The sequence below is a fragment of the Dunckerocampus dactyliophorus genome, chromosome 7 (genome assembly GCF_027744805.1).
Source record: "Dunckerocampus dactyliophorus isolate RoL2022-P2 chromosome 7, RoL_Ddac_1.1, whole genome shotgun sequence".
NCBI classification, from domain to species: Eukaryota; Metazoa; Chordata; class Actinopteri; order Syngnathiformes; family Syngnathidae; genus Dunckerocampus; species Dunckerocampus dactyliophorus.
In genome coordinates, this window is record NC_072825.1 from 16371878 (window position 1) to 16396129 (window position 24252).

At 39.8% G+C, this 24252-nt stretch overlaps 1 protein-coding gene across 6 annotated transcripts in view; it reads left to right on the forward strand.

Annotated features, from left to right (window-relative positions):
- LOC129185423 (CUB and sushi domain-containing protein 3-like) overlaps positions 1-24252 on the forward strand; it is a 307190-nt gene that overhangs the window by 26370 nt on the left and 256568 nt on the right. For all 6 annotated transcript variants that reach the window (XR_008572067.1, XM_054782498.1, XM_054782497.1 and 3 more), the window contains exon 2: positions 5229-5451. Coding sequence is in view for 5 of the 6 variants with exons in the window: in XM_054782498.1 (XP_054638473.1) it covers positions 5229-5451 (223 nt within the window). In the remaining variant the exon portion in view is untranslated. The remainder of the gene's footprint in view (positions 1-5228; positions 5452-24252) is intronic.

Consider the following 24252-nt stretch of genomic DNA (forward strand, 5'->3'; position numbering starts at 1 on the left):
CCCCGCTGTGCATTCACGGCATGTCGTTAATTTGTTTTCTCATCAAACGATATGTTCGACGTGACACCAACATGCAGACTGCAGAAAGCCCTTGTGAGCGCCTTAAGTGAATGAAGCTTCCATGCAGGTTGGAAGCAGAGTTCAAAGAAGATGTAGCATCGGCCTCAGTGATGAATGCATTTAATGTACGTCTTTTTCCACGCACACAGAAACGCGTGTTGCCCTTTGAAGTAACAACATGCATATGCACAGCGTTTGTTTTTGGTTTTTCACAGATGAAGCTTTCATGAAGCTGGCAGTGCTTAACCATGACAAGCTTGTGTGATACACAATACTGAATTGATTCTAATTCATAATGCATTGCTTATGAGGGGAACAAAGACAACAAGAAGGGTACTGGGGGGGGTAAAAAATATAGATGTTTTACTGAGAGGAAGCACATATTCAGGGAACAACCTAAAGAGGGCAACGCATGAAAAAGCGTTAAAGATGCAGGAAAAATGCAGACAGAGTTGTGGGGATTGTGCAGGATGAAACAAATACTCTCATCTAAAACAGAAGGAGCCCAAAAGAGAGAGATACTGTAGGTGTTCTGGAAATGGGGATATCTCATCCCCACAGACACTATTAAGCATTCAATACAAGCAGTGTTTTTAGTCAGAATACCCGCATACAATATTAATGTGTGAAACTCTGCTGTGTGTAGACACTCAGCAGCCACAACATCAGTTGCACTTGCGCAATCTAATGAGATCAAATCCCCAAATTCTGCCTGAATTCCTCCTGATTTACGTACCCAGAGAAACATACTGCACACTATGATGCAGTGCACTTGTACATCACTGCAAGCACTGCAGCTACAATGTCACATGGCACCACTGTACTATTACAACGGAGCTCATACAACTGATATTGCCGTCCTTTCACAATCAAAACCCAAAACGTGTGCTTTCCTTGCTTGGGAGCTTTATTATAGTGTATAACATCATCAATTCCAGCAGTTGGAATGTTGCGATAACCTCACCACAACCTCAGAAAAAGGCAGTCGGCTTGCACTTGTGGGCCTTGAGGGCATGTCTCTGGATTCATATTCACTTTCATTTGTAACTTATAGCAGAGTCCTCAAAGTGGAAGCAAACATATAGAAACATAATTACCTCTAACTCTGTGATCATTAGTCATTATTTTAGGAGGTCACATCATTAATATGAACCATTTTGGATTACCTTTGACATGTGAGGTTTTTTAATTAAATGTATTGAATAACTCATAATGTTTCCAAACACTAACCTACAATAACCTTCAATAAATGTGTGGTATTTCTGTATTTAATACTACACACTGATGCAATAGTGAGATGTAAATGTAGCTGTTGCAACAATGGACCTGGTAGACAAATGAGCACTGAAGGCCTTCGTAATGTTGCCGTTACAGAAGGACATGCATGCATGTTGATTCAATGAAGCCGTACAAAACAGCAGTGCTTCTCAAAAAGGTTCGGTGAGCTGTCGGGGTGGCGTAAGAAGCCGGTATCAGTGTCTTTATGTATGGCCTGCATGCGCGGCGTTCATGCTTGAAAGATATACAGATCTCCAGCTGGGTGGCAGCAGTGCTCAAACTAATCAACAGACTGCCTGCCAACCCAGTAGAACTACTACACAGGAATGGAAATTTAAAGAAATATTAAGAAGGCAAAGACAACAAGTGACAGTAACCAGAATAAAAAGGCCAGGAAATACGAGGAAGCATGCACAGCCTTTGGGCACATTGTTTGCACTTTTTTCCCCGGTTGTGACAATCGCACAGACCGATGAGTCGTGTTTAAATGTTACAAATTGAGTTAATAAGCTCAACTTGGAAATGATTTTATGTTGTTGCAGATGGTATCTCAGGTAATTGTATTCTATTTTGATAATCAGTGAACTGTATGCAGAATGCTGGTGCCAGCAATCCATACAGTAGTTTGTACAGATACTGGAAACAAATACAAACTGTCAGGTGAAAAAAAACATGCAATCCCCTAGGGGGGCATGACAGGAAATAATAGAGTAAATCTGACTATAATGTTAGCACTGTTGCATACATAGCTATGGTAGTCTTTTGAATGTCTATGTTAGTCATTTGTTAGTCCCCCACTCTTAAATGTTTCACCCAAATCATTAACATTAAAGCTACAGACACGCAAACCAGCAGGCTTACCAAAGACACTTTTAAACTGTTTGAATTTTGGATTTTAGGCAACACTTTGGATGTTGGAAAATGCTATAATGTGGGACCTTTCTGACGGTGCAAAGTGAAATGTTTTGAAATGATACTAACATAAATAAAATGTGACGCTTAAGTGGTGCAGTGTGCAGGTGATATAATGCCATTTTTACTGAGTATACTCCAGATTGACATCTGTCAAGTGTAGAGTACTGCTGTGCGTTCGGATCATTTAAAAGCGATTTGATGTTATTCTCCAAATGATAACTCAACAGAAAATTATGCAACAATAAGCTACAAACCATCTACAAATGGTACATGTTTTTTTTCTGCGGTGAAACGGCGCTTCCTCACTTGACCAAAATGCTTTCATCTTCAGCCAAGCCGGTGTGCTGCTTTACTAAAACTCTCTGCCAATTTGCTATGATTACGCTCTTTGTTCGGTGGTCATAGAGAAGCTTCCAACAGAGCCAAAGGGACAAGATAAAAACATGTCTTAGCATTTAAACTGAAGAAGCATCACAGCATTGTACAATATATACTGTATGTGTGACATAGTCCCATTATTATGACGAGGCACAGTTGAGTATTCAACTCTGAAACTCAAAGTCATCAGATGGACTCATCAACTTTAACTGTGGACTTTGAAGGTACACACGGTGCATTGTTTTGTTAAATAAAGCCAATGTCTCCTTACAGGCACATGAACTGAATATGGCAGCAAATATACTTGCATATAATAAGTGTCAACTAGAGGTATCCAGTGTCAGAAGACATGGCGTGTGAATGCGTGAGCTGAATGAACGGATGGGGGGGGGGACAGAAATGAGTAGGAAAGGCGCGAGTGTCGAAGCAGTAGAGAGGCGAAGCCGTGCTGAAATGTGCTAAAATGTAAAACTGATACTGATACCTCTAAATGATACCTAGCATGATATCACTTAGTAGCACAAGTGTTTAGGTAAGTCTCTACTTATGAAAACGGCTAAAATTGTGCGGTGCTAACATTAGTATGCTAACATCCTTACGTTAACATGCAACTCCCAGCATAGTAGAGCTAAGTGTCTGCATCTGTTAATACTTACGAAAATGTCAAAAAAAATACTGCTATGCTAATATTAGTATGCTACTGCTAACATTGTAACACCTGACATGATAGCACTAAGTGTTTATAAGTTTATGTTTATGGAAACAGCTAATATGTTACTATGCTAATAGCATGTTAGCATGCTAAACCTAGCATGATAGCGCTAAGTGTCTGCCAATGTTAAAACTAATGAAAATGGCGTTAACGTTAGCATGCTATCACTTAGCATGATAGCACTAAGTGTTTCTGTAAGTTTGTATTTCTAAAATGTTGAAAAAGGCTACGATGCTAATGTTAGCATGTTAACATGCTTATATGCTAACATTACCATTTGCACCTAGCATGGTCACGCTAAGTGTCTGTATTTTAATACTCACAAAATGGCAAAAAATGCTATTATGCTAATGTTAGCCTTTTCACAATGTTAACTGCTAGCATGCTAACATGTAGCATAATAGCTTAATTTATCAGGAATGCTAAATGTCCTGAGTTCATTTTGACTTCACCCCCTAACCCTAAATTATTAACATTGTTACGTTGATGGAACTGCGTTACTGGCGTATTGACACCTTGACACAACACACCGGTTAGCTACTAGCTGGCTAGCGACAAAACCTCAAGCCACTACCAAAAGGTAATTCTACATATTGGAGCTACTGCTGCTGCGTTTTTGTTATCGAGTTTGGAAAAGTTAACTCTCGCGTTCATTTCTGTGTTTCGATGTGAAATCAATGCGCTCAGGAAGGAAGTTCTGGTAATGCTTAAAAAGCACCATAGGTATTACATGGTATCATAAATGGACCTGTTACTACATGGTCACAGCATGTATCGAAAACCGTACAACCTTGTTGGAGGTTCTTGGAGGTGTGCCCCATTACGTGCAGTAATCTCTTTTTATCTGTTTTTATATCTTTAGAATGTACAGAAAGGAGAAAGACGTGTGTTCATGTCTCACATAAGGATTGTGGATGATGCAGTTTTTCTTTAAATTCACGTATATCCAGCAATCCCTTCGATTACATTTCTATTCTGTCATTTCAGCTTGTTGCTTTAATTCGTCATCATCCATAAAACTGAGCGTCAAGAATGTGCAGCAGCAAATTGAAGGACATCCTGAGGTTTATGACCTCGGAAAAGCACGAGGAAGTAATGAGGCATAAATATATTGTTGATCAATATAATACCAAAGAGCATCACTGTCGCTTCCTCACTTACGCAACCGCTGCTTCTGTTGTAACAGCAGTTGGAGTTGCAGCCTGTTGAAGGATGGCTGCAACCACAAATAGAAACACAAAACCTGGCTGCAAGTCAGTGTGTTGCCTGATATATTTTCTCTTCTTACACCGTCTCACCCAAGAAAATAATGTGCATTCTCAAAACAATGTGCTCTGTGCTTACAAAAAATAAAAAAAATAAAAAAACACCAGGACATACCAGGAAGCCTGCTGTCTTTACCACATAATGTGGTGAATTGCATCCGTTGAATTGCTTATTGATCCATTTAAACCCGTTGAGTGGTTTATTGTTTCCTGAGTGTGCTGTATACACCAGGGGTGGCACAGGATCTGGCACGTGTCACAAGATTAAAACGTGACGAGAGTTCTCATTCAGGAAAAAAAAAAAAAAAAAAAGTGTTGTGGGTGCTAAGCCTGGGACGGTAATAAATAAATCAGTTAATAACACAGTAAATGAAAATGAACTATCATTTTGCGGGCGTCGGTGCACGTGTGTCATCTCTCGCCTCCGAACAGGCAGTTCACTCTGTGCACTGTTTTCCGCACTTTGGCATGTTTGTTCCGTAGAACAACGGCGTGAGCGGAGTGAGCCCTTTTGTCAGTCATACAGTGTGTCTTTCTGTCCAATCTGATGAGGAGTGTTTTGCACAAAAGCGTCAGCGACCTTCACTGTATCCATTGAATGACTTTTTCTTCCTTTTCAGGTTTTCTCCACACATGCGGAGGCACTTTAAAGGGAAGGAACGGGACAATAGAAAGCCCAGGGTTTCCGTATGGTTACCCCAATGGAGCAAACTGTACCTGGGTGATTGTCGCAGAGGAGGGCAACAGGATTCATATAGTTTTTCAGTCTTTTGCTGTGGAGGAAGAATATGACTTTTTATCTTTGTATGATGGGCACCCACACCCAGGGAACTTCAGAACAAGGTGAGGAAGCTTCCTTTTGCTCTTTACTTTGTCTGCTTGTTAAACAGTGGTGGAATGGAGGGAAGACCACTCACTGCTTCTATGTGACTGTTAGGTCAACATTTGGGGATAATTAGCAGTGATTTCAGGCAGTTAATATTACTTTCAAATACACGGTTAAAATGCTGTCATTCCCAGCCGTCCAAGGGACTCTACTCTCACACAGCACACTTGAAATAGTGTTCACAATCCAAAGGGAAGAAACCCATCGACCCGAACACACGGAATCTCCCACATTTATTACCGAATGAGCATTGGATGTTGGCTTCAGGGATGCGTGGGTCAGCTCGAGAGCCATCGTCCTTTGTTGAAATGCTTCACTGGAGGAGACAAAGGTAGAGGACAAATACATGGAAATCAAACAGCGATTTTTCCTTGTTTACCTCAGTCTCTGACAAGACAATTATCTACTCTCCATGCTTTCAGCATTTTCACCAAAACTGACAACTGTGAGGACATTTGTCCCTCCATTTAATTTGACAGTCTGTCCGGATGAATGATGACGCTCGCCTTGATGTCTTTACAATATATCCGCACAACCGTCGTTCACTAACTTCACGTGTGCAGGAAAGTCATTTTTATGTAAAAAAAAAAAAAAAAAAAAAAAAAAAAAAAAAAAAGCAAGTTTGTTTGTGATGTGGGCTGTCGCTGCACTCAAGCCAATTGTCGGGATGAATGGATGCTCCTCAGGATGACAGCAAATGTTGGAGATACTTATTGAAAATGTAGCTCCACTCCATCACAGCGTTGCTTGTAACCCGGGTTAGTATAATGTCGACATATGTGATATACGGTGGTACAGTGGTACCTCCATTTTTGTTAGGAATTTGTTCCAAAATGTCAGACAAAAACTGAAATGTCCGAAAACTGAAGGCATACATTTAATGTTTTTCCATTTTTCCATTCCAAAATTATGTTATTGAGAATTATATTCATCAAAAAACATACACAACTACATAGACTACTACGCAGACAAACACCAAGAGTAATAATAAACAGTCATAAAACAGCAATAAAAAAAACAACAGTAAAAAGAGAAGAACTCCTTACTTTTATCGATGCAAGCTAGTCTGGAAGGAAAACCTCCTCTTGTCCTCTTAGATCTCTTTGTAACAGCACACAGAATCCATGACCCCTGTGGCATTCATTAGCATTCAGTAGTCTTTATCCTTAATGATGGTCTCGACAATCGAGTGGTTGACACCAAAGAGCAGCCGATATTGGTGGGCGTTTCAGATTTTTCATGATGTTCCTTTTTACTTCCATGATAATGTCTTTCCTTTTCTTTGGCACACTGCCACTTGGGAGACTTAATGAACTACAAAAGTTAACTCGGAACACGTGACGCGGCTATATTCAAACTTTTCAAATGCTGTCTGGAAACTTAATACCTTTTAAACGTTTCTGAAACATTTCTCTGGGAAATTGTGAGTTCTTTTTTTCTTTGTTCTTTTTGTTGCTGATCACAGCGCTTGCTAACGTTAGATCCGTGCTCGCTGCAACGCGTTTTGCATTAAAGGTGATACCATATGCTTGAAGTGAACAATTCGCACACGAAAATGCTCTTTTCTACGGTTCCATTCATCAGTTGTTTTTCCCCCAAAAACCAGTAAACAGGAACGTTTGATGCTGTGGCAGTTGGTGTGTCGTGGACATATTTCAAAAGTGTATCTGAAGAGAAAAGAGAGCTACGTGACCGTAAAATACCAGATGTTTGTTATACATAAGACTAATATAGAGTAATCATGAAAATACGATGCGGTTCACTGAACTATGAAAATAAAAAAACATACATCATCCGCTGCAGTTAGCATGTTTTTCGGTTAATGCTGAAAAATACGCCAACATTTTGCACCTGCTTGCTTACATTTTCCGGTTAGGGTCTTGTCATGTTATTAATACACACGTGAGTCCAACTGTGTTGCTAATGTATTTTTATCACATAACGTCCTTAGCTGCTAACAAAGAAATGCTTGCTAACAAAATGGCAACCGGAAGTGGAAGTCACATACGTTGCCTGTCGATGACATCATCGGTGGCTGACTCTCAAAAATGTTCACACAAAACACATTTTTTTATTTTTACACGCATAAAAGAGGATGCATATAAGTCCATATACATGAGGAATGAAAGGGATAAAGCGATCATTAAGGTTACGTTTACCTTCGTTGAAGACGTGATTGTTCCCAAAGACATGACCGGCGACATCACACGGACACCATCTTGGTGTTTGAGTCATTTCTTGAATTCAATAGTGTTTCTCAGATCTTCAATGAAGGTAAAAGTAACGTTGAATGTTTTATTTCTCACATTCATCATTTATATGTATTTCGAATTGTTGTCTGCATGTGTAAAACTATAACTGCGATTGGCCGGTGTGTCCCAAGTCAGCTGGGATAGGCTCCAGCATGCCAGCGGACCCTAGTTAGGATTAGAAAATGGATGGATGGATGTAAAACTATAATTGCAAAACTATAAAAGACACCCACACTTTTGTTAAATACTGTAGATGGAAAAAGATAATTAAATCAATTAGCTCCTGAAAGACATGAGACAGAGTTAGAGTTTTACATTCAAAATGAAGACTATAATTTAACATTCTATCAAATGTTTATGGATTGGAAAGACTGTATATACTGTGTTATATAATACATTCATCTTCAAAAACGTCAAGAGGAACCTACCTTTCTTCTTCAGGTAGGGTCTCACCCTGCAAGCCTACTCGTTTGTTGTAATTAATTGTGAAGCTGTTGCACATCGTAACGTTAGCCGAATGATCTGACTTGTACTAATTACACTGCGAAATGCGAGTCATTACCAGCATTGGTGTGGAAATTGGTAGTGTGAAATCTTACAAACCCCAACAGTCAAAAATAATCATTTCTGCAGTGTGAAAATCAGATATGATGTCTCATTTTAACTAAATGTTTGTCATTTAGGCCGCACGGTGGCCTAGTGGTTAGCACAGTCAGGAGATCGGGAGGATCTTTGTTCAAATCTCCGTTGGGCACCTCTCTGTGGAGTTTGAATGTTCTCCCCATGCGTGGTTTTTCTCCCGGTACTCCGTTTTCCTCCCACAAAGGATGCTAACATGCCTGTTAGGTTAATTGGCAACTCTAAATTGTCCATAAGTGCTGTATGAATGTGAGTGTGAATGATTGTTTATCTATACTGTGTGTGCCGTGCGACTGTCAGCTGGGATAGGCTCCTGCTTATACATTAATGTATGGATGGTTGTTTGTCATTGATTTGAAACACACAAATGGAAAGGTAACGATCTAAATCAACTGATAAATGGTAGAAACAAAAAGGGATCCTAAAATGACCGAAATATTTTGAAGCTCTTCTATGGGAATGACATAAAATGTAATGAGAATAACATATGACGAATCTTTGAAAAGTCTGACCTTGAAAACAACATTTTTCAAGTATTTGAAGTGATTCCGAAGCTAAAGTATCAAGAGTGATTCAGGGCTTGAATGAATCTCCTCGCAGGCCACTTTTGGCAGCACAGCGCTTCTTCAAATATATTAGCATGTGACCTCAGTCCTCTTTTTCACTGAAGTTGAATCAGAGAAGTTGACGATGAAAAATAACATTGGTACTGTCTCGTTGAGCTTTTTTTAAATTTTTTTTTAGCACTTTTACTGCTAATGGAACTTTCTTCTATGCAGCGAAGGCGAATAACATGTTAGTCAATTGTCTCCAGAATATAATTCCCATACAATTATTGTGTTTGTTTGTGTACAGCATGTGCCTGTTTCAAGTGAACTGACTATGAATGTGACGTGTTCTGAGGCGTGCACTATGTCCTACACAAGTGTTATTCATAGCACAGTCAAGAAGCAAATTGGTCGACTGAATCTAACTGGACAAAGTCACATGACTCCAAAACGACGGGAGATTTACTGGTAATCTGGTAGAATCTCCTTTGTCTAAAACAGTCATTAATAGAATAATAATAATTAAAATAGGATAATGACCCGATGACTGTGAAAGCACCTCGGGTTCTTGTCTGTGCTGTTGCGCTTGCTACGCCGCCACAAGGTGCGTGCAGCCAATTGTTGTTGCAAACAGTCCCTTTGAATATATGATATTTCACAAGTTTGAGTTGAACAATGTTTGCAATTTGGGTTACTGCTTGTCATTGAGGGGTGATGGTGGGTCCTGCAGCCAAACCAGTTGAGGACCACTGGTTTAAAAGATAACCCGGTGGCCAGGGAAAGAAAATGAGAATAGTAACAATGTGATGACATTTTTCTATCTATATACTGTACAGTATCTACACAAGAGGTGGTCCGAGCCAATACTCAGAATCGTCATCGGTTCGATACTGGTCAAATGTACTGGATCATATACATTTATGGATCATATACAGTGGTGTGAAAGTGTTTGCCCCCTTCCTGAGTTCTTATTTTTTGCACGTTTTTCACACTTAAATGTTTTAGATCATCAAACAAGTTTAAATATTAGTCGATGACAACACAATTGAACACAAAATGCAGTTTTTAAATGAAACTTTTTATTGTTAAGGAAGAAAAAAAATCCAAACCTATATGTCCCTGTGTGAAAAGTGATTGCCCCCTAAACCTAATAACTGGTCGAGCCACACTTAGCAGCAACAACTGCAATCAAGCATTTGTGATAACTTGCAATGAGTTTCTTACAGCGCTGTGGAGGAATTTTTGCCCATTCATCTTTGCAGAATTGTTGTAATTCAGCCACATTGGAGGGTTTTCCAGTATTAACCACCACAGTATCACAATAAGATTCAGGTCAGGACTTTGACTAGGCCACTCTAAAGTCTTCATTTTGTTTTTCTTCAGCCATTCAAAGGTGGACTTGCTGGTGTGTTTTGGATCATTGTCCTGCTGCAGAACCCAAGTCCGTTTCAGCTTGAGGTCACAAACGGATGGCATTCTCCTTCAGGATTTTTTGATAGACAGCAGAATTCATGGTTCCATTTATCACAGCAAGTCTCTTTAGATCCTAAAGCAGCAAAACATCCCTGGACCCTCACACTAACACCACCAAATTTGACTGTTGGCATGATGTTGTTTTTCTGAAATATGGTGGTACTTTTACCCCAAATGTAATGGGACACACATCTTCCAAAAAGTTGAACTTTTGTCTCGTCAGACAGTATCTTGAGTATTTTTCCAAAGGTCTTGTGGGTCATCAATATGTTTTCTGGCAAAATAGAGACGAGCCTTAATGTTGTTTTTGTTCAGCAGTGGTTTCTGTCTTGCAACTCTGCCATGCAGGCCGTTTTTGTCCAGTGTCTTTAATATGGTGGAGTCATGAACACTGACCTTAACTGAGGCCTGCAGTTCTTTGGATGTTGTTGTGGGGTCTTTTGTGACCTTGTGGATGAGTCGACACTGCGCTCTTGGGGTAATTTTGGTTGGAAGGTTCACCACTGTTCCATGTTTTCGCCATTTGTGGATAATGCCTCTCACTGTGGTTCACTGTCGTCCCAAAGCTTGAGAAATGGCTTTATTATATTTTCCAGACTGATAGAGCTCAGATAATTTCAGTTGTGTTTTAACTTTTTCACACAGGGCCATGTAGGTTTGGATTTTTTTCCCCCATAATAATAAAAAGTTTAATTTAAAAACCGCATTTTCTGTTCAGTTGTGTTGTCATTGACGAATATTTACATTTGTTTGATAATCTGAAACATTTAAACATGCAAACACGCTGTATATAACCCCTCTGATCCAATCCAAACTCCCAAACTATCACTTAAATTCTCAATTCAAAGTCACGCGACATTCCGTAAACGGAAACGCGGCAGCTGCAACGCACAGTAGATACCTAACACATGAGTCAATTTCAGATTTACGTGAAGGAGAGAAGAGAAAAGCCAAGTTCAGTTTGTGCGATGTGGTATCTCAAGGCGTGGCGGCAGCATTGGATATTTTTCAACACCACAAATTTGCAAAAGCATCACAGTACGAAATACGCAGACTTTTACAGTCATCTAATATTAAGAAGAAGGCAAAACCGCTACAACAGTCATTCAGTCCACTGCTGTTTTGAAAGATTCACCAACCTAGACTGCCTTCTTGAACTAAATTTCTCTGTGTGCCTTCAGCAAGTGTGGGGAGCAAGAGGTTCCCCGGCACAACATCCATTATTTATGAAAGGAGGAGCAAACTTAAGCGGGCAGGTACTGTGTGCCTTTGTACCTTTTCAAGTGGATGTGCTATTATTTGTAGGGCTGGGAATATCAGGGTACCTCACGATATGCGATACACGGCTCACGATAACGATACTATCTTGTTACGGTGATAGGGTGAAACATAAACAACAACAAAATGCAGCATATTGCTGTATTGTATATGTACACTGCGATTGAGAGGCGACCAGTCCAGGTTGTACCATGCTTCTCGCCCAAAGTCAACTGGGATAGGCTCCAGCATACTTGAGCAAATTGTACGTATTCATGGCTTAAATTAAGCATTTTCTCTTACAGGGCAGTTACGCTGAAAGTAGGACCCCAAAGCAGAGACAGATAAATGAGTAAATATAAGGTTTAATGAACAAAAGGCGTACTGAGATAGTGGATACAACAGTAGTGCCCTATGATTCCCGCGTTAAAGGAATCGTGGACGGAATCGCACAATTGGCCAGTAAAAACGGAATTTACTGTTAAATGCGGAATCTCACGGAAAGTGACATAATGTCAATGAAATGACGTCATCGTGAGGAGAAGGAACGTTCGTGTGGGGAAATATTTCCCCTGCAGACCGCTCAATCGTAGCGGAAGGTCATCACAAACAGCAACTCGCCCGATCCTGAACTAAACATGTCAAAACGACGGCGAAAAAACTTGGAAACACCTCTCTTACGGAGCGTGAATGGAAGCTAGCAGGGTTAGTTTAGATTAGCAGAGCACGCTAGTGTGGCTGTGTGTGTGTGTGCGACTCAGTGTTTGCATCCTGTTGTGTTTTACCGTTTGAATGTAAGATAGCGTTTTAAAATGCCCGTTCTGAGTTCAAATGACAAGAGACACTTTTATTCTTGCCTTAACCGTCAAGACACATTTTCAGCACACACAGCACACGATTGCGATAGTTCGCTATAACGATATTTCGTCACACTCTAAATTATTTTTGTACGTCGAGTTCTAATTATTGAAATAATGGTAAACATTGCAACTCTTTTATTGTGATTTTGCTTTAAGACTCTGATTTAAACTTTTGCAGAAACTTTCACTTTATTCAATTTTAGTTGGAATCTTGAAAAGGGCTCTCGTAAGATGTGCGTTTAAAGTTTAAATAAACAGTCAACCCATCGATCGGCACCCTTAATTTTGGGGGATAGGCAATCGGCCGATAATTGAACTATATGAAATATATGTTTTTGTTCTTGCGCTACAAGGAAACCTAAACCTAAACCTCGGAGCACTTTATTGGTGGTTTAAATTGTTTTATTAGTTTTTCCTGCAGATTATTACTTTACTAACGACCTCAAACCTTGTGATTTTCTGTATTTGTAAAAGCAGAATACTGCAAACGAAAGCTGGCTCGATTCGCCAAATGAAAAAAAAAATAAAAAGGCTGATGTCGCTTATGAGCTGGTTCCCTACCATTGCCTTTGTAAATGTGCTTGATTAACATGCTGTGACCCTTTTGCAAATACTGACCCTTCACTTCCCTGAAAGTCCCTTTAGTCAAGCAGCCTTACAATAAATCCTTCTTTTATGAGGATTAAAATGTTCTGATTTATTTAAGCTGTCTCAGACAGGTGGTTTTAGTTATTTTAATGGATGTTTTGAAGTGTGTAATTTGTGGTGTTATTTAACTGTACTGGGTTGTTATGTAAAGTGTCCCTAATATATTTTATTCACCTTAATTCATAAAGATGGACCAAACAATTCTAAAAGGCCATCTTCAGCTTGTCGATGGGCAATTTGGTCTGGCGGCTTCACCACCTCCAGGTCATCGACATCCATCCCAGCTCACTTTCAGAGATGAGATGTGTTGTGAGATGCTTCCGATCAATCTCAGTGTTTGTGCGAGACAGCGGCCGCTACGTTGGGCGGAGAGACTAGGTGAGCTGAACTCAGACCCACAATATGTCAGTATTTGGGTTGTTTTAAACTAGACACAACTACAAGATGAAGGATGGAGCAATGCGCTGTATTTGCAGACATGGTGCGGGTCGATCATGCAACTCCTGGAAAGTTTTTTTCAAGTCATTTTGTTACGATGTAGAACTGTTTTATGAAAGAGAAAACTTTCTGATTGATCAGCTGAAATGATGCCATGCACATGAGACATAAACAAAACGTACAGTGTTACTGACAAGGCTGTGTTATTTGTGTTATTATTTGTTAGTGTCAGTATTACAACTTTTTTCTTTACATAGTGATTTAGCTCTATTTTTCACATTTTGATAGATTTTTTTGTTTAGTTTTATTTCTACCAAGTGCTGTACATACAAAAGTGGATGTGTTGCTTTCGTTTCTGAAAGCATGCAAGGTGTCAGTGTTATGCGCTGCTGGTGTTACTGCTACTACTACGGCTACTACAGTATTACCACAGCAACAACTACTGCGGGGTAGGAAAGTGATGCACATGCGCACAAAAAACCAATGTCACACACGTTGGCGTGTAAATATTTCCTGGATTTGTGCGTTTGTGGCAATTTCACTAATTTTGTGCAACCGGAGTCAACATTTGCTTAAGCAAATTAATTTGCGAGGGAACTTAAGAAAGAAGAAGAAAGAAGAGGGCAAGAATTTTGGCAATGGCGGTTTGTGGGGAACTTGCTGCGTAGTAGTTTGAGTATATATGTACAGTATGTATCTGCAGTGGGAATGTAGCCTAAGGTGCAAAGCTTTACCTCGGCTAATTAGCTCCAAGCCAATCACTTCTGTTCAGACTAACAAAATTGCAGTGCGTAGACAGCCATCGTCCGGAATCGGTACACTTTCGGTACAGCTGGCTTGAACCATCGACCGCTGAAAGCGGAGTAATGTCGTCCACAGATTCAGCCTCAAGGAAGGATATCTACGCATAGATCTTTTTGGTTTCACCATTTCTGGTTAACCTGAACAATTTTATTCAATGATCACTTTCCTTGTGGAGATTCTGCCTTGTTCAATAAGTAGCTCCACCTAGTGTTTAAACTAAGAAGTACAAAACACTTAAGCACATATTGTGCACCGGCCATAGTCAGTTTTATTTTTGGACTTGAAGATGTGGCAGTCAAAAATGAATGGTGGGTCGCATTTGGCCCGCGGGCCGTAGTTTGGACACCCCTGATGTAATCTAATATTGTTTAATATTATTGTAAAATTGTCAAAACATTTTTTGGAATGCTTTTGTTCAGACTCAGCGAACAGTACATAAGTATATGCAGTAAGGCAACATGTTCTTTAAATAACATACACAGTGCAGTACAGACACCCTCTCTCTATTGAAAAGTAAACTCAAAACTCACCATTTTGCTAAAGCACATAGTTAGACCGACCCCTTTCTCCTGATATGCCTTCCTATCCCTCGGACTTAGATGAAGACTCCAGTTTTCTCACTTGATCTACCATCTATCCCTTTATTGTTTCTATCCTAACCCAATTGCCCCACAGAGCCTGGGTTCGGTTCAAGGTTGCTTTCCCAGAGGGAGTTTTTTCTTGCCTATTTATTTTATCACAGGCGTAGTGCCCATGAGAGAGTTTTTGTTTTTGTTTACCTCTTCGGTTACATAGATATTATAAGTATTTCAATGGAGGTTTTCTTCCATGATTTTGACTATCACACTATGTACTGTACCATTATCACCTTAAAAAGACTGGTGCTGTGACACAAACATTTAGTAGGTAAAGGGATTAGCAACATTAATTGCTGCTACCAAGCAAGAAAAAAAGAACAATTGTTTTATGGATTTTTCCTGATCCAGCTCAACTCTTTAAATAGCATTGCTATTTTCCTTCTGTCACACTTTTGGTCTGAAAGTGTCTTCCTACATAACGCGAGACCGTGCTTGCCATGAGAGTCTATTTCCAGGATCTGATGTGCGCCTCCAGGTCTTAAAATGTACACAAGCGAAACGCTAGCTTCAGGACGAGTCATTTGCTCCAAAACAGAAGTCACCAAGAAGAAAATAACAGACCTTTGTGTCTTGTCTTAGCTTGTCCATTTTGTTAAATGTTGTCAGAAAACATGCAGTGCACATGTTCCCACCTCATCATCGACCAACCTCTGGGAGTTATTCATTTCCAAAACATCATGCAGTTCACGATGTTCTTCCTTAAGAATTGAGTGTGAGCATAACATCAGAAAATAATCCTGCTTTTCTTTGCTTCTTGCAGGCTAATTATAAATAGAATCCATGGTAGTGAAGATTAAATAGCTTTTTATTTATTCAGAAATGGAAAAATTCAGACATGAATAATGTCACTAGAAAAGAGTCGATGACTTTTTAACATGAAAAAGAATGGGCATATCCATGATCAAGGTGATTACTGTGGTCCCCAACTGATCTGAATATACGCTTTGCTCTGTGAAGCTTTATCTGAGCGTGTCTGTGTTCGCTTACATTATCCCGTATGGCGGAGAATGTCAAGTTGGAGCTCTCAGCACTCTGCTGGATTTACAAGGTGGAAGGAAGGAGACGTGGATGAGGGATTATGACACTCAAATACCAACCTCACTAAGGTGATCTATGTGTTGCAGTTACTATGACAGCACACATCATTTGTTAGTGGGTGCGTGACGACTTTGATTGTGGGCCAAAAATCGATAGAAATTTCAGTCCTCTCTGGGAGCTGGCTCCCTTTATTTGACACGTCGTCTACTGGCAGTGGGAGATGAAAGGACCGCCTGTTCCACTGGCTTGACAAGATTTAGTTACAAGATGTACAATGATTAGCCATAAAATATGGTAATCTAGCAATATCCAGTACAAGAGTTGCATCACAAATCTGTCTTTACAAAGACAAGAATTCTCATTTTTGATGGGATAGAATCCCTCTTCCCTTCTGTAAATGGTGACCGTTTTTCATTTCTTTCATGTTACATAATACTGTCCTGTTTGGTAAACCATATGACTGAAACTATTGTTTTGAAATGAGAACAAATTGGAGATCAATGGATTGCGATTGACTTTGGTGAGTAAAAATATTGATGGCAATGTATCATGATGCTTTTTCTCCTGATGTATCATTGATTTTTAGTGTCTTAATATCGGCTTTTTTTAAGTCATGTTTTGGGACGACTGTAACTTCCACACCTCCACCTTGCAAGGTTTAGAGCAACAAGCTACAACAAGCTGAAACCCAATGTCGTCGTAATGTAGCATCAAGCTAGCACGGCTAAAATATGTCCTTCCACTGTGTTGACTCGCTCCTCTAAGTTACTAATCCTCGCCTCCAAGGCGGCAAGTAAACTACATTTCTTAGTATTTTTATTAGGGATGGCAAATTTGTGCATTAATTATGATGAATTCATTACAGTCTTAAGGCCCGGTCACACCGCCCGGACTTTGCTGTAGCGTTCCTGGAGCGGTGAAAAAAATTCATCACCGCTCGTAACCGTTTACCATCGTTTAATAGAAGTTGGCCCCCGTTAAGGCAACGCCGTATACGCTCGCCCACCGCTGATGGTCCCTCCTACCGCTCCGAAAGTTTGGAGCTGCACAAAATATTGCGAGCGGTGAGAAGCGGGCAATTTTCCGCCACGGCAAAGTTCATCACCGCTCCAACAACGCCCAGTCAAAGATTGGCGCCGCTAGACGCAAGTTCGTGGACGCTTGGGTCCGCTGAGCCAACGCAGAAATCTTGAACGCTGGACCACTGCTGCTTTGCCAGCTTTGCCCAGGCGGTGATTAAACGTTGCACAAACTTTCGTGGAGCGGCTGTAAGCGTTTTTTACGAGCGGACACGGGATTGCTGGAACGGTGTCAGGCGTTGAAGCAGCGATCCATTGCGGTGATGAACTTTGGTTTGGCGTTGGTATGGAGGTGTCGGAGGCAGACCAGAATTTGGCTATAAATACGGGGAGAAATGGACCTGGAGCCCATTTGGAATAGCCGTGGAGTGCAGACCTCAGTTATATCAAATTTGCTCAAAGTTACAGTAAAACTGTACTACCATGGATGCTGAGAGACTTGCTACGATTGGTGCACTCGTCCAGCAGCAGAATCAGAACCTCCTCAGATTGTAACAAGCTGTTGACAGAAGGAGAAGAGAGAGAAGAAGGAGAGACAGAGTTGTGTGGGTCAGACAGTGGATACTGAGAAGGCCTGAACATGGACTGTATGACAAGCTGATGGTGGAGCTGAGGAATGAGGCTCCACGAGCCTTCCAGCACTTCATGAGCATGGCACCAGCCCGCATGCGCAGGACGCCGCTCTATCAACGCTCGCGTCACCGCTAAACCAACGTTTGCTACCGTTAAACCAACGCTAAAACAACGCCGGCTTCAGCGGTGCACCGCTAGGACAACGCCCGTGTTTTCGATTTTTTTTCCCATTTTGTGTGCGGTTACGAGCGGTGATGAATTTTTTTCACCGCTCCAGGAACGCTACAGCAAAGTTCGGGCGGCTTGACCGGGCCTATATTTAGTGCATTTCTGTATCACGTTAATCTAATGTTTAATCTCTTATTTTACAGTTTCTGTATGCAGGTAAGATAACATTTCAACTTCTATGGCACTGATTGAAATCACGGAGGAAATCACTACTGCTATAGACCACAGAAAGTGTGCAGTTGCAGTATTCAAGGATCTTACAAAAGCCTTCCATACAATTAATCACAATATTTTAACAACAAAATTAGAAAGGTACGGAATTAGAGGATTAGTTTTGAATTGGGTTAAAAGCTACCGAGCAAACAGGAAGCAATTTGTAAAGCTAGGCGAATGCACATCTGAAAGTTAAAATATCACCTGTGGAGTACCCCAGGGATCAATATCGGGACCAAAACTGTTCAATTTGTATATCAACTACATTTGTAAAGTGACAAAGGACTTAAAGTTGGTCTTATTTGCGGATGATACCACTGCCTTTTGTTCTGGGGAAAGCACACAAGAACTAATTAAAAAGGTCAAGGATGAAATGGTCATATTAAAGTCATGGTTTGACAGGAACGGATTATCCTTGAACTTAAGTAAAACTAAAACAATGCTATTTGGAAATAGCAGAAAGGATCAAATACAAATAGACGGGGTGGATATTGAAAGAGTGAAAGAAAATACATTTTTGGGTATCATAATACACAAAAAAATGAGTTAGAAATCTCATATGAAATATACAACAAAAGGTGTCGAGAAATACTTCTATATTGAATGAAGCAACATTTGTTCTTGATCAAAAATCACTCCACACTTTGTACTGTTCCTTAGTGTTACCATATTTAATGTATTGTGTGGAGATATGGGGAAATAATTACAAAAGCAATCTTCACTCACTCAACGTACTGCAAAAAAGATGGGTGAGGATAATTCATAATGCCAAGTATAGAGAACATACAAACCCTTTATTTTTAAAATCACAGATATTAAAATTTGCTGATTTAAAGGAAATTGTCAAACTGCTAAAATAATGCATAAAGTTAACAATAACTTGTTACCCAAAAACGTCATACAGTATTTCTCAATCAGAGAGGAGAAATATGATCTTAGAGGAAAATGAAACTTAAAACATTTATATGCGAGAACTACGCTGAAAACCCACAGCATTTCCGTGTGTGGAATTAAATTATGGAACGGATTGAGTAAGGAACTCAAACAATGTATCGAGATGAGCAAATTCAAAAAACAATTCAAGCAGTTGATGTTTGCTAAATACAAGGCAGGAAAGTCTTGATGATTATATTTATTGTCCTGTCATGCATGTTTTTATTTTGTATTATTTATTTATTATTACACTGATTATTATATGAAATAATATGTATCGCACAAGATGTGGAACGGGTGGGGGGTAGGATTAAATAGGCTTTGCTTCTTCCTACTCCTTTTGGACATGTGGAACTGTGAAATGATTCACGACATGTATTCCATTGTAACTTGCATGCATGTTCAAATAAAATGAAACCAAACCAAGTTAACTTTTCATAAAAAAAACAGTTTTTGTGCGTTGAACTTCCTGTGCTTGAATTGTTGGGGGTGGAAAACAATGACCAGTCACACCCTGAAGTGGACATTGAGTTGCAGTCATTCTGTGTGGGCTAGTTTACAATCAGCTCCCATTGTAGTCGGGAGGGCAAGGTGACGAGTGGTGAATTGTGGAGAGGATATATAAAAATAGAGGCGCATGTGAGAGTTGTAGGTCTAATGATTGGGAGATTTGCATTTCAGAAACGCCTGGACGGCGGCATCATTGATAAAGGCAGTGTGATATGCCTTCTTTGTAAGGAGTTTGCTTACCACCGAAGCAGCTGAAGTTTATCCTACCACATCAATGCAAGGCACCCAGTTGCGAGTGCAGCCACAGCGAATGTTAACAGTGAAGACATTAGCAATTTAGCGAGCCACAGCAAAGTTTTCGACTGACTAAACGCGAAGTGAACACCCCGCGTATGAGCAAGTCTGCGAACGATAGGCTGTCGAATGTTCTTGCCAAGTGGATAGCGATGAACTGCAGGGCGATAAAGATAGTGGAAGAAGAGGGGTTAACAGAGGTGTTGCAAACTGCATCCAGTGACTCATCATACAAGTCACCGTGCAGGACTGCAGTGACAGCCTAAATCAGCTGACAGATGACAGCGGAAAAAAAAAATAAACTTCAGATTTTCGTGGCGGATTCACCCAACTGTGTTGCTACGGTATAACCGGAGATCACTGGGCCTCAGCTGGCAACCACAGCTATTTGGGGGAGCAGGCACTTTATTTATGGTGATGAACAATGTTATTTTTTATGTGCAGGGTTCAGGGGTCTATTTTATTCATTTTATATGATGGAAAAGCAACAAGTTCGGTGTTCAGTATTTGTATTGCTCGAAAAAGAGTTCTTGCTGTTTTAAAAAGTGCATATATATGCAGGTATATACACCTTAACAAGTGTAACCCTACTTTTGACCCACCCTATATATATACTTGTGTGTGTGTATATATATATATATATATATATATATATATATATATATATATATATATATATATATATATATATATATATATATATATATATATATATATATTTAATATACTTATAATTTATTTATATTATATTTATAATGTATTTTGTATTGTCAAATTTACAAATTTACATGCCATTAAAGGCATCAGGTGCAACTCTTCTATGATGACGTGCCACAAATTTTCGTCCGCTTCAAGACGTTGCTGCAGCACCCCGCAGAATGCTGTCAATTCGCTGCTACGGTAAGGAGGCCAGGTGACCCACACAGGCTTTCCATACAGCCTCTTCAGTGCCACAGACAGCACCACTCCTTGCTTTATACAGCTGCAAAAGCACAGGAAAAAAAGGTTGAGCACTGAACACAGTAGATAGGGGAGAGCCAAAGAAAAACATGGAGATATACGCTTACTGTTCTCTTCCTTTGTTTCTTGGTGGCAGAAAGTCTGTGCTTCTCCTTCTCTTCAGGACTATCTTCATTTCTTTTAAAACTTCAGCGAATATGTTCAAAATGTGTTTTGCGGCTGTCTATAAAAGAAAGGGTTCAGTTGATAATAAAAAACAACAATTATAATATTTAAATAATAGCTACATTTTACACAAAAACCCCCCAGCTAATCTAAGGACGAAAAAACATGTTAATTCCAAAGTTAAAGGACAGTGTAACTCACTCAGTATGGTGTCAGGATCCACACTTGGGTAAGCCAGGGACACAAAGTTGTTACCTTAGCGTTGTGGGGTGAAGATACTCTGGAGAACAAAGGAAGTGAGTGATTAGGCAGGAAAAACGGCCTGCAAGCTGGCATAGTAGAGAAGACTTTTACAATCAAATAGAACAAAAATGTCATCTCATATGATCCACAAACATCATATTTCTTGATGGGGTCATCTTGGGCATTGTGTAGTCTTCTTACTACTTCCTGTAAAAACAAACAAATAAATGTTACATTTTGAACAACATGAAGTAAAGCTAATATAATATCAGTTACAAAATATGTACTTACAGAAATAGTCCATTTTTTTCCTCTTCTCGCCCTTTTATCAGCTGATGCAAGTGTTTCCCCCTCCACTTGTTATGAAATGCCTCAATTCTTTTAAGGCAATCCTCTAGTCTTTGGAGGGTGGCGAGAACACACCCATATTTTTATTTTTTTTTTTTTTACAATACGTGTTTACAGCACGTCACACGTAGGAGAAAAGTAGCATTTGATTTGCTCTCGCTAACCCACCGACAGCACAGTTGCCTCATTAGAGTGTTTTTTTTTTTAATTATTGGTTAATGGTGCTATTTTTTAATGTTAACGGATTTATCAGTATGTTATCAGAATTCCTGATATTATATAATTATCAGTCTAATATTTATTGTGCACCCCTACTTTTAACTGTTGAACTTTTTTGCACAAATTTAAACAAAAACTAGAACTAAACTAAACTAAGAAAATTACACAAGTTAATATAGTGACGATAGTTGTAACTGCTACAATGTGACGTTATGAAAAAACTCATGTAAAACAGATTGCAGTAGATTTATAGTAGTTTTGTGTTTACAGAAAGAGAACTACAGTTCTCATGATGCTTACAGCGCGGAACCAAGAAGTTGTGAATTTCCGAAATAGACGCTACTATCACCTGTTTTGATAGAAGTCTTATGCAGCGATGGTGTTTTGAACTGACAAAGCTTATGTACATTTAGCAAATGTAGAATTACTACAGTTTCTGCTTGGACATGATAAATTGTACACTTTAGCGATCTAATGCTATTTATTTAGTATTGTGTAAAACTAAGACAGGTACAACATCAAATTAAAGGCACAAAATGAATACAGACCCACAATCCACCAGTACATGCCTGGAGTTTGTTTTTCCAGAGTGAAAATTCTAACGTCACTGTCTGATGTGTGTGGTATCAGGCAGTGTGCTCGCATGAATTAACTTGAGGTTGGGCACCGAACAAATATGCACATTTGTACTAAGTAACATCATCAAACCTTACCATTATGCATTCACGCATATTATCAGCATTTGGGAGCAAATATGAGGTAGCAGAAAAACAGGGAAAAATACAGTATAGTAGTCTATCTGTGCCGCCTGGGCGAAAGTTAGCATACACACACAGCCGTGGTGCCTTCAAGGATTGTCGGACAAACTGGGGTGGGTCGCAGAACCACAATGAAACAAAACAACATAAACATGCAAAAACTGTGGATTTGTAACTGTATATTATTTTTTGAATAAAATAATGGCCCATATTTTCAAAATTGATATGAATTTACATCAAATTTGATGTAATTTACAAATTTATTTTTTTAGGGGGATTTTTTTGTGCCTGAAAGTTTACGATGGGGGTCCCCAACCACCTGGCCGCGGCTCGTGAGTGGGCCCGAACTGGGCAACGGCCAGGGTGTTGGGGACCCCCATCGTATCGTGACTCAAGAATTGTGATACGTACTGTATTGTGAAGTCTTTGCCAATAACACCCTTACTTTGGCGCTCCTCCTGTACTTCATTATTGACTTTTGTTGAGCAATAAAGAATAAATTGGGCAGCTTAAATTTGACGTTTATTCCTGTAATTATGAAAGTAAAATGTTGTGGAGCCATTCTAAAGAGGAAGGAGAAGTCTTTAAATTATCTCCTGCTATTTTTTTTCCTCAATGTTGAAGAATTGGCCAGCCAGATCGCCATTATTCACTTGAGTTATGAGCCTTATTTGGCTCTGACTCTGACAATAAACTAAACACAAGAGATTGACTTCAATTCTTGCTTACTGCCAGTCAAACATTCTCATCTCCCCTGTTTGATCTTCACTCTTTTTTTAGGGCAAAAGGCTAAGGGCAGTGTTGCTAAAAAAAAAAGATGTAGGCAGGAACTGACAAAAGAAGATATGGGTGAATTACAGAACCCTTTTGAGAGGAGAAACAAATAAAGTGTGAGAGCGCTTGAGTGACAGAAAGAGCAACTGTGACAGGGAAAGACAGATGGAGGGAGACAGACAAAAAGGGATGCATCATTCCTGTCTCTCTCTCTTTCCCTCTTCCTTCCCTCTTGGTGCCATGGAGATAGCAAGGCTCAGTAATCGGATGGCGGGAACGTGTGACAGCTACCTTTAGGGCTGATGTAGTGTGTTCAGGTGGAAGAAAGCCCTGCATCTGTCCAGGCAATCATGTGCGCTTCATGGCCAGACACAGTCCTTCGGCAGCTACTGTTGACCTGATGGAGTATAACACCCATGCAGGGCAACAGATTTCATTTTACTCCCGTTGCTTGATCTGTTTGTCCCAGAACTGCACAAGTTGCAAGTTCCCATCTTGCTCCTGCCTTGAAGGAAGAGAGGAAGCATGCTCCGTCACTGTGGTTTTGCAAATCATTTATTTTATGCAAATAGCTTTTGTTTACAGGTCATTTGACCCCTAAAGCCTCACATCCATCACCACAGTCATCAAGGCCAACCTGGAGGACTATTTTCACTGGCCCTGAATGGAACCACATTAGTCACTGGTCTTTTTTGTTTTTGCAGTATTGATTTTAGCAAGTTAGATTTTATGCAAGGTCGGCTTTTCTGAGCACACTTTTTGCTCTTCTCTCCTGTACACAACTTTGTTTGGTCAGTAAGCAATGGCACACTTCTTCACAGTGTTGTTCACAGTGTACAGTTGTACAATATTTTAGGGGTCTGTTT